This window comes from Chenopodium quinoa, unplaced genomic scaffold (genome assembly GCF_001683475.1).
Source record: "Chenopodium quinoa cultivar QQ74 unplaced genomic scaffold, ASM168347v1, whole genome shotgun sequence".
NCBI classification, from domain to species: Eukaryota; Viridiplantae; Streptophyta; class Magnoliopsida; order Caryophyllales; family Amaranthaceae; genus Chenopodium; species Chenopodium quinoa.
Genome location: NW_018742309.1, coordinates 1,450,678 through 1,461,927, shown reverse-complemented (window position 1 = coordinate 1,461,927; position 11,250 = coordinate 1,450,678). Strand labels below are relative to the sequence as shown.

Below are 11,250 nucleotides of genomic sequence, written 5' to 3'. Positions count from 1 at the left end.
TCGCATCTTTAGGCTTCGTCTTTTAGACTTCACCATTAAGCATGCAACTTACGAGTAACTAGGACTAATAATCTAAATAATCTAAGTACAAAAATACTTAACGACATGTAGTCCAAATTTAGATTTACATAAATACGTAACAGAACGCGGTCCATATTTACTATCTTAGGTAGTTAATCTGATTAATATGCCTAATTAAAACTTGTCAAGTGTTTATCCAATTATGTGTACTAACGCAATAATGAAAAGCACAATTAAGGCTTAATTAAATTCAAAACCTATAAATGAATCTCCCACTAAATTCCACATCAAAATCAATTAAATTAATAAAAATTAAATAGTAATTAAGCCGCTAAAATCAAATTTTGTCAAAATATTGCAAGAACGTGAAAAACCGAGGCCTAACCTCGTTTAAACAAAATCGCAAAATAAAACGAGGTAAATCTAACGGCTATCACAAAATCGGGCCCCTTAGCTCCCATTAAAAAAATGGGTGCTGCTAGGTTGTGAGGCCTAGCAGCCAGCTAAGGCCCTGGGCTGATGTTGCCTAGCAGCCCCGGCTGCTCGCACACACGCAAGTGCTGGGTGTTGCCTAGCAGCCAGCTAAGGCCCTGGGCTGATGTTGCCTAGCAGCCCCGGCTGCTCGGACACACGCAAGTGCTGGGTGTTGCCTAGCGGCCTTGTCCTTGAGTGCTAAGCTGCTGCTAGGCGCTGCCTGGCAGCCAGCACAGACATGGCGCACATACACAATGTTGTTGTGCTTGTCGCGCCATGCCAGCCTTCCTCGCATGCCCTCCGCAATAAGCGTGCTTGCAGCCACACATAACGCACACACACAACGCACTTTGCTCGGCAGCAAAATGGTGGGTGGCGCAAGCAGCCCTACTGGCCGAGCCATTGTGCTCGAAGCTTGAGCTTCGATTTTTGCTTTGTGCCTCGGGATTTTAAATCAATTTTTTGTGTGACTCTAAGTTAATTCCAAATTAAATTTTAGAATTAACATTTAATTATTTTGAAACTAAAACAAGTCTAACTTAATTAATCCAATTTTAGTGCTAAAACCAAAATTTATTTAAGAACAATTCTTTTAACAATTTTAGCTCAACATGATGCAATAAAAATTGAGGGCTTGTTTCATAATTAATTTGACCAAAAATGAAATTAGTAATGAGATTTGATAAAATTAGTTGAATAAATAATCAATCATCCAATGAAAATAATTTATCCAACATATACTCATGCACATTTGAATATTACAAACTTCCAATATGAAGAATAGCATTTCAAGGACAAGTATGAACATTCATGATTTTAATCAACTTCCAAAATGATTAAAACTAAAAATTTGTTCACTTTGGATTTCAGCAAGTTAAGATTCAACCATTTAAACCATTAAAGACTAGATCTTTAACTATTTAAAGGGTTCAAAAATAATTTTCAACATAAACTTACACATTACAAGCAATCTAATTGCAAGAATGAATAAATCCAAGTTTATGTAAATTTAAGAGATATCCAAATTAAGCAACCAATTTACATCATAAATGATTAGGGAGATTTTGCCTTAATTACCTCTCGCCACGTGGACCAATGAGGGCCTGACAAGTGTCACCTAGTTGGGCTTATCAGGACCTGCCACGTGGCACGCTTCCATTGGTCCACCATGGACCTCCTATGGCGCCATGTGGCCCTCTCAGCCTTGCCTAAACAGGTAATAGGTTGGGCCCAATTCCCAAGAAAGCCCAGTCAGTCCTAGGGTTGGCCAAAACCCTAGAACCTGGCACGCTTCCCAAGGCTATAAATACGGTCATAAATGCTCATTTATGGCAGAGAGACTGTTCACAAGAAACAATCGGATTACACAAATCCCAAGACAATCACACACTACTCTATACCGCCTGCTAGACCCGTCCTAGCATCCGGCACCCATTTACATTCTGCTTTAAAACTCCTTCATCTACTAACTTGATCGTTGGAGGTGGAGCTCCCTACCCAAGGAGTCTCCGTTATCTTGCAAGTACAGGCGCGTGATTCCAGCCTTGAAGTTGTAACTCTCCCAAGGGACACAGAAAACCCCGAAACATTTTGGCGCCGTCTGTGGGGAGAGTACCTTTGAGATGGCATTGCAATCTGTACCGACTAATGGTGACAGGCGTCTAGAGGACGACTACCAAGAAGACGAGCCTCACGTCTCTTCTGATCAGGACACTAAGCCTGAGGTTGAGACTCGCACGGCCTTAGACGGGTCCTTGAGAGCTCGACGCACTACCCCTCGTGAAAGGCAGGAAAGGCAAGACCAGGCTGGTCCAGGCCAAACAGTTGGACTATCGGCCGACTCTCACCAAGCGGCCGACTAGACAGCTCCTGTCTCGAGGAATGATCTTATGACCATCATGAGAAGTTTCAAGGGTGAGATTAAAGATCTCATCAACCAAAAGACGGCTGTCCCCCAAAAAGGGCAGTCGAGCAAAAAGTTTTCCTATTCAGGAAAGAAGAAGTCATTGAAGGACCGTGAGGCAACCCCCCACCCTCGCCAAGAGGAGAGGCGGGTACCTCTACTCAATTTGTCCAAGCATCGTATCTCTACCTCATTGGGAAGGAAACCAATCCGCCTGGTCCAACCAGACGGCTCAAAGAAATCCTACTCAGACGCTCGGCTGTTGATTCAGCATAAAAGGAGCCAACAGCAGTCTGAGTCGGCCTCCACTTCTGATTTTCTTGACAGTGTAAAAAACAACTCTATGAATCATTCAAGGTCAAACTATGAGATCCGGACAGGCAGTACACACTCCGGTTCTAGCTCTCACCAACAACAGTCGGCACCATATGTCACTCAGCCGCCATATGTGCCGCAAACTCACTACTTTCTGCCACCTCCTCCTTTTGGAGGTCAGATGGCTAAGAATTTCCAGCCTTTGGACTGGCAGTTACGGCTACTCCAACTGGGAGAACAGCCAACCGCCTTCTCCAAGGAAATTTTACAAGCTGCCCAGCCGGCTAAAGTGAAAAATGTGTTAATAGGCGCCTACGATGGCACTGCTAACCCAGAGGATCATCTTATGGCCTTCACCAATCTAATGTACCTTCAAGGATTGGACGATGCCACATGGTGTAGATGTTTTCCTGCCACTCTGAAGGGAGTCGCCCAGCAGTGGTTTGGCAATCTGTCGGCCGGCTGTGTCAACAACTTCAGAACACTGGCCTATTTGTTTGCATCAAACTTTTCTATGAACATACCTTCCAGGAAGACGACTCTTGATCTAGGAGCCGTCCAGCAGGGAGAAAAGGAGGGATTACGCTCCTACATAAAGAGATTCAATCTGATGAGGATACAAATACCCAACTTGCCGAATGAAGTAGCCTATACCGACTTCTTCAAGGGATTGAAGGACGGGTCGAACTTCAAGTTCGACTTAGTCAGAAAAAGAGTAGCTACTCTTCAAGAGGCAATGATGGAGGCCGAGACCTACATACAGGCAGTCGACCTCTATCACATGGGAAAGCAAGGGGACCAGAAAAGGTCCGAGAAAAAGGAGAGTCGCTCACAGAAAGCGGCCCCCAAGGAAGATAAGAAGAGAAAAGATGTTTGGATGGCCGACTCCACTGGTCAGCCGTCCAGTAAGAAAAGAAAAGAGTTCACTCCCTATTCTCCCAAGTATGAGTTCAACAAAGATAATCATGCTATTTTCAAAGAAGTTAAGGGCCGACTCTCACTTGAGAAGCCGGCACCTATGAAGGGTGATCCTAGCAAGCGCAACCAAGGCAAACACTGCCATTTTCATGATGACGTTGGGCATGAGACCAACGAATGCATTAGTCTCAAGCGTCTGCTGGATCAGTTGGCTGAAAAAGGCGATCTGGAATCTTATGTCAAGAATCCTAAAGAAAAACGGCCCCCCAATCAGAATCAGTCGGCCAGGCAAAAAAGACAGAAGTCGGCTGACAGCTCTAACACTGATGAAGCTACCATCTATACAATAGCAGGCGGCTATGCAGGGGGAGGCTCGACTGTTCGGGGAAACAAGGATAGCATCAGGCAGTTAGATGTTAAGTCTGTTAATCGGGGTGAGACCTCTGGTACCTTGTTTCTTGAGGTTATTATTTCTGAGAAAGATTCTGGTGGTGTCCGACGGCCGCATGACGACCCAATTGTCATTGAGTGCAAAGTGGCCAACCAAAGAGTCGACAGAATTCTTATTGATATAGGGAGTTTGTCGGACCTCATCAGCCATAAGTGCTTAACCAAGCTCAAGTACAGGCCTGAGAGCATACAGCCTGTCTCCCATCCTCTCGTAGGATTTGGAGGGGGAGTCGTCCATCCGATTGGTCAAGTTGACTTGCCCGTCCGTCTGGGTGAGAGAGGTGAGGGCCGCCACATGGTCATTCGTTTTCTGGTTGTGGAATAACTTACTGCCTACAACATGATCCTTGGGCGCCTCACCCTTAATGACTCCAAAGCAGTTATCATTCCATCCCTTATGTTGCTCAAGTTTGAGAAGGACGACAAAACAGTCGGCTCCATAAGGGGGGACCACATAATGGCCAGAGAATGTTACCTCACTGACATCAAAACAACGGTAACTTCAGACAGCCAAACTGGCAAAGCCATAGAAGACGCGTCTGCCCAAGAGGCAGGCGGCAGGAAGAGAAAAGCCTCTGAGGCGGAGGTCCAAAAAAAGCATAAGCAATAGCAATCACTGGCTGAGGAGCGGCCGGATAAATTCCGCCCTCTGCCAGCTGGGGAGCATGTTGATGTCGCCCTCGATGACAGTCGGCCAGACCGAACTGTTAAGGTGGGTACGACTGCTCTAACTGAACTTGGCAATGACCTTCGCCAACTGTTGAAAGAATTCCAAGATATATTTGCATTTGAGGTGCATGAGATGCCAGGTATTAGTCCATACCTGGCGGTACACAAGCTAGCTGTCGACCCAAAAAAGAAACCGGTACGACAGAAGAAAAGGCATCATGGTGAAGAAAGGAATCAGGCGACCGCCGCCGAGGTAAAAAAGTTAATTGATGCGGGATACATTCGGCAGTGTTTCTACCCAGAATGGGTTGCAAATGTTGTGCTAGTCAAGAAGCCGAATGGTTCCTAGCGCATGTGTGTGGACTACACTGATTTAAACAAGGCGTGTCCGAAAGACACCTATCCTTTGCCAAAGATCGACAGCTTGGTCGACTCAACAGCCGACCATGCCTTGATGAGTTTCATGGACGCCTATTCAGGCTTTCACCAGATCCCTCTATGGAAGAAAGATCAAGAGAAAACTGCCTTCGTCACAGAACAAGGGCTCTATTGTTACACGGTCATGTTGTTTGGTCTGAAGAACACCCCGGAAACCTTCCAAAGAATGATCAACACTGTGTTCTTTAATCAAATTGGAAGAAATGTTGAGGCGTATATTGATGATATGATTGTAAAGTCAAAACTTCAAACGGACCATCTGGCAGACCTCCGAGAAACATTCGCCACACTCAGGCGGCACCGAGTCATGCTTAATCCAAAAAAGTGTGTCTTTGGAGTTGTGTCTGGGAAGTTTCTCGGATTCCTCATAAATCAAAGGGGAATAGAGGAAAATCCTGATAAGGTGCAGGTGGTCATTGACATATAGTCGCCTCGCACCGTTCGAGAGGTACAGAAGCTAACAGGCTGCCTGGCCGCCCTCGGAAGGTTTCTCAGTCGGGCAGGCGACAAGTGCCTCTACTTTTTCCAGGCAATCAGAAAGAAAGCAAAGTTTGAATGGGGATCGGATGCTGAGTCGGCCCTCCAAAAGCTAAAAGAACATCTGCATTCTCTGCCTAGACTCGTCAGCCCTTTGCCAAAAGAAGTGTTTTACATGTATCTCGCGGTATCAGATCATGCTTTAAGTGCCGTCCTCTTAGCTAAAAGAGACGGTTGCCAACTCCCAGTCTATTTTGTCAGTCATGTTTTAAAGAATGCAGAGTTGAGGTACCCACTAGTGGAGAAGTTTGGACTCTCCCTGTACATGGCAGTGAAAAAATTGAAGCCTTATTTCCTGGCACATCTGGTGGTCGTCTACACAAACCAGCCAATCAAGCGGCCCCTGACGACCATGGAGCCGTCAAGGCGGATCATAAAGTGGGCAATTGAGATCCAAAGTCTTGAGGTCGCGTTCGAGCCCAAAAAAGCTGTGAAGGGGCAAGCCTTTGCAGACTTTATAGTTGAGATGACCCGGCCCCTAGAAACTGAAAAAATTGACCAACCCTAGAAAGTCTATGTTGATGGGAGTTCCACAGCAAATGGTTGTAGGGCAGGTATTGTATGTCAGTCGCCAGAGGGTGACAGGTATGAATATGCTCTTCGTTTCAAGTTTCAGACGTCAAACAATGAAGCTAAGTACAAAGCCCTTTTGGCTGGTATCCGCATGTGCAAAGCAGCCGGGGCAAGAAAGATAGCTTCCCGTTCAGATTCACAACTCATAGTCAGCCAGTACAATGGGGATTATGAAGCCACTCATCCGGCTATGGTCAAGTACCTAGAAGCCGTGAAATAGGCGGCAAGCTCGCTCGAAGATTTCCAGTTAACTCAGGTCCCAAGGTCTGAGAATACCAGGCGGACGCCTTGTCCAAACTGGCATCCTCGGCCTCATGCGAAACTCCTAGAACTGTATTCAGGGAAGTAATGGAAAAGCGGAGTATTGAGGAAAATAACGTTGCAGTCCTTGATAGAAGCTCAACATGGATGGACCCAATCAGGACATACCTGACTGACGGCACCTTGTCGAATGATCATCATCAGGCGGCCTTACTAAAGAAACGAGCGTCCAGTTTTTAAATGATAAAGGGAGAACTCTACAAGAGAGGGTACCTTAAACCTTTCTTGAAATGTGTTACCCCAGAAAAAGGGCGAGAGGTCCTGGAAGACCTACACTCTGGATATTGTGCCTCTCACATAGGCAGTAGGTCTCTTGCTCAGAGAGTGAGGCGGCAAGGGTACTTCTGGCCGACTCTGGAGGCAGATGCCATGGATCTGGTTAAAAAGTGCGACAAGTGCCAGAGGTTTGGCAAATTGATTCATCGTCCAGCTACAGATCTAACGGCTATCCACAGCCCAATACCATTTGCTAAGTGGGGCATGGATATTCTAGGACCCTATACGCCTGCATCAGGCGGCGGGAGATACATCCTGGTAGTAGTCGACTACTTCACCAAATGGGTGGAGGCCGAAGCAGTCAAGGGCATCAAGACCAAGGATGTCATCTCCTTCATTTGGAGGAATGTGATCACTCGGTTCGGGGTGCCTATGTCCATGGTTTTTGACAACGGTCCCCAGTTTGAGACGCCCGTTCTCAAAACTTGGTTGAGAGATCAAGGCATTACTTACTGTTTTGCATCAATCGGACGGCCTCAAGCAAACGACCAGGTCGAAGCATTTAACAAAATCATCTCAGATGGTATAAAGAAGAAAATTGAGAAAGCAGGCGGCCTATGGGCAGACGAACTACCACATGTTCTCTGGGCCATAAGGACGACTGAAAAGGGAGCGACTGGAGAAACACCTTTCCTCCTAACATATGGGGCAGAAGCTGTCCTACCCATTGAGCACTATGAGCAGACTCTCCGAGTTATGTTGTATGATGAAGATGCAAACTGGGAAGCAATGCGCCTAGCATTGGATTCCCTTCCATAACGTAAGGGCAATGTTGCCCTACGCCATGAAATATACCGCCTGAGAATGACTCAAATCTACAATAGAAGAGTACACAAGCGCCCACTCAAAGTAGGGGACTTTGTACTAAGGAAGATGGAATCAGTCGGCAGGGCCAACGAGTTGGGAAAACTAACTCCTAACTGGGAAGGACCCTACCGAATATATGAGGAGGTTAGGGACGGTACCTACCATCTGGAAACTCCAAAGGGCCGACCCCTACCTAGGACTTGGAATGTAGATAATCTGAAAAAATATTACTTTTGATGTAATCAATTAAAGTTTATTAATGAAAGATTCCAAGTTTATCCTCTTTTTATATGTTTCAAAAAGGAGTACACTCCGCCTGTCTCAAGACAGGCGGATACCCTCCATCACATACTTGCTAAAGGGCACGCCTGTTTGCCCACCATACGGCTAATCAACCCATGCACCAAGCCGCTTGATTACGCTTAATTTTTAAATTAATACGACTTGTCCCAATAAATAGCAGGCGTCCGACGACATGCCATTTGGATGAGATTCGTCGCAGAGAGCAGCTCCCATTTGGGTGGAATAATGCTCTATAAACTACTTACACGGCCCCTATACGGCTGTCCTCAAGGACAACGTATCTGTTTTGAGACATGGATAACTTTACACTTTCATAAGTGTCAGCAGTTGACATCTGCGTCGGATAGCCACCTGTATTACTTGGGATAGATACAGGAGGCGCCCTCTGAGTTAATAGTCAACAAAAATTGACGAATCAAGGGGATTAGTCGGCCACTGACGACTGATACCGCTACTACTCAAGATTAGGAGCAGCCACAATTGGTTAACGCCATAGTTAAACCATAGTTGTTCTCCCATACTTGGTTTGGAATCCTAATAAGTTTGAGCAGTCCGCCTGGTCTTTGGAAAAAAAGGCACTTAAACAAGCATTCCTACTAAGAAATACTAAATGAATCTAAGCAATCTAGAAGGACCTCTCGGTGTCCGACTGGATGTGATAACACCTACTATGTCTCTCGTAAAATACTAAGGGACTTATGACAATCGATAAAACAGTGACTAGCCGACTGTTCTCTAAGAACTAGGCAAACCCCTGTGTCTTGAAATGCGCTACAAGTTGGTTAATTCAGTCGGTACCTTACCACTGTGACTAAGTGCATTTCAATCAAGGCTGGTTATGTTTGCTACTAGAGTCCGATTGTCTATGGCCGACTAATTACTCTATTTTCAAGAAGTAACCTAGTCGTCCAGGGGCAAGGGCAGTCGGCATCAAAGTGCAACATCTCAGGTAAAAAGTTTAACATGGATGCGCCATTCAGGCTATTAAGTTGCGAAGTGCAAAATGTTTGGAAAATTCAACAAAAATATAAAATCAAAAAATAGCTTATGTAACAGCAAAAGACGACTCAACAGTCGCCAATTCATGTCAAATTAAAGCCAAACAAGCTGGCAAAGTTAAAGTTAAAACCAGACAAGCTGGCAAATATTCAGAAGCCCCGGGCCCCTGGCCGGGTAAAGATACATAAATACACGGCACGCAGGCCGGATCAAGTTTAAAGACAGAAAAGCTTAAATAGTGGGAGGGACCTCGCCTTCAGCAGCCACCTTCTCTTGCTGGGGAGGGGACACTTGATTGCTATGAACAGTCTCCTGTTCAGGCGCCTTTTTTGAAGATTCCCCTTCAGCCCCAACAATCGCCACTTCCTCTTCAAAAGAAGAAGAAGACTCGGACCCTCCCTAGCCGTCGCCTCCACCTATGACCACCTCATCATGCTCTTAGGTGCAAGCGGCAAACTGGTTCCCCCATGTTGAATAGTCGGTGTTTGGATAGAGGCGGTCCCAGGTCATTTTCATAATGGCGCTGCAATCCTCCATCATGTCAGCAACCAGGGCCTTTTTCTCCTCTTTGAACCTCGACTTATATTTTTGGGCCAGTTGCCTTTCCTTGTTGGCCAGGCGCTGCTTCAGGCGGGCATTACTGGTTTTCAGGTCCTCCACCGCCTTCACAGCCTCGTCATGGGCGTCGGCCTTCCCCTAGTTCTCGGAGACTTTAAGCTTGAGCTCCTTTATTTTTTTCTTTGGCCGCCTCCAAGTCGTCCTTGACTTGCTGATTCGCAGCCGCCTGTGCAAGCAATATGTCATTCGTCAAGACTTCATTTTGAAAAATAGAAAACATGGCCTTGTCCATGGTGGAGGCGGCGTGCTCTTTGGCAAACTTTACCTCTTTGTTCTTTTCTTAGATGGGCCGGCGGAGACCGTGCACTCGCAGCTTTGACTTATCAAAAAAAAAAGAACAGTCGGTCAGCTAAAGGTTCGTTTCTCAAAAGTGAAGCAGAGTTTGTGAGGGCTTAAAGAATACCTCGGCCAACAGGGCAACGATGTCGTCTAGGTTAAGAGTGTCGAACCCTCTAACCGTTTCCTTCTCTTGAGAAGGGACCGCCTGTAGTATAGTCTTTGCTATGGCAGCAAGGTTTGGCCGAGAAGGATGATCGCCTGCAAAAACTAGCGGATGATTAATATCCGACTGGCAAACTTGAAGAAGTTCTCAAAGAAGTTGTGTAAACAAACTTACCATCAAGCGCCTTCTCCTTGTTTTTCTCGGTAGGACGTTTGTCCTTTTCCTATTGTCTTCCCTTCTCTAAAGGGAAGTTGGCAGCAGGGGATGACCCATGTTTGGTCGCCACATGCTTTCGGGGACGAAGAGGGGTGATCGCGTCCCCTTCCACCTGCTTCCTGGCCTTCTCGGGAGGCGGTTGAGGGGTCGACCGGTCCTACAAGCAAAAATCACAGTCGGTCAGTAAGGTTCACTGAAAAGCAAGAGATAAAGAGATTGGATTCAATCATGAAGTCTTACCCCAGCCGGCTTGTTGGCTGGCGACTCCTCAGTTGGGCGTTTGCCCAAAACCGCCGAGCAGTACTGTGCTACCGCCTATATCGAAGCAGAAAATTTCTCCATTGCTTCAGCTGCATCAAGAAATCAAGAATTAAAAAATTAGACAAGTGACAAAGTCAGTACGGAAAACAAGCGGATAGCTACCTTCAGACATCTCGGTACTTAGCCCATAGGCGGCCAAGTACGTCCCATCATACAACCAGTTGTATTTGGGAACATATTGTTGGGGAACAAAAACTTTCTTCCCAGATTCAGGGTCCGCCTTAATGTCAACTTTAAATAAGCCAGCGTCTAAAATCTCGCGCTTGGCCTTGGAAGGAACAGGCGGCAGGTCTTTGCCGGCTAGGAAGGGTGGATCCCTATTCCACCTATTGTACTTAGCATTCTTGGCCTTGTCAGGGCAAGTAATAATGTAGAAGGTGGTCCGCCAGTCCTTCCATTTGTTCTCCTTACCCTGTGCCATGGCATATCCCCTATGGGATGTCAGCTGATACCAGCCGGACCCTGTTGCTTTTGGAGTCCAACTAAGGTAATCCTTGAATGGAATCGAATGCTATGATGCCATTGAAGAAGCTATTAGAGGAGTATTGTGTTAGCGGATTCATTTGAGCAAACGCCTCGAAACTGGCGTCTACTTCATGCATTTTGCACCCGGCCACGTAGCCGAGTATGTTGAACCAGGAATTGGGGG

At 46.2% G+C, this 11,250-nt stretch overlaps 1 protein-coding gene across 1 annotated transcript; it reads left to right on the top strand.

The window, feature by feature from the left end:
• Window positions 1-2,741: 2,741 nt before the first annotated feature.
• Window positions 2,742-4,406, top strand: LOC110687562. The gene has a single exon (XM_021864220.1). It carries the CDS (start codon window positions 2,742-2,744, stop codon window positions 4,404-4,406), a length of 1,665 nt encoding a protein of 554 aa, XP_021719912.1.
• The last annotated feature ends 6,844 nt before the right edge of the window (window positions 4,407-11,250 follow it).

Coding starts and splice junctions, on each gene's coding strand:
- LOC110687562 (XM_021864220.1), top strand. CDS start 2,742: ATGAATCATTCAAGGTCAAACTATGAGATCCGGACAGGCAGTACACAC.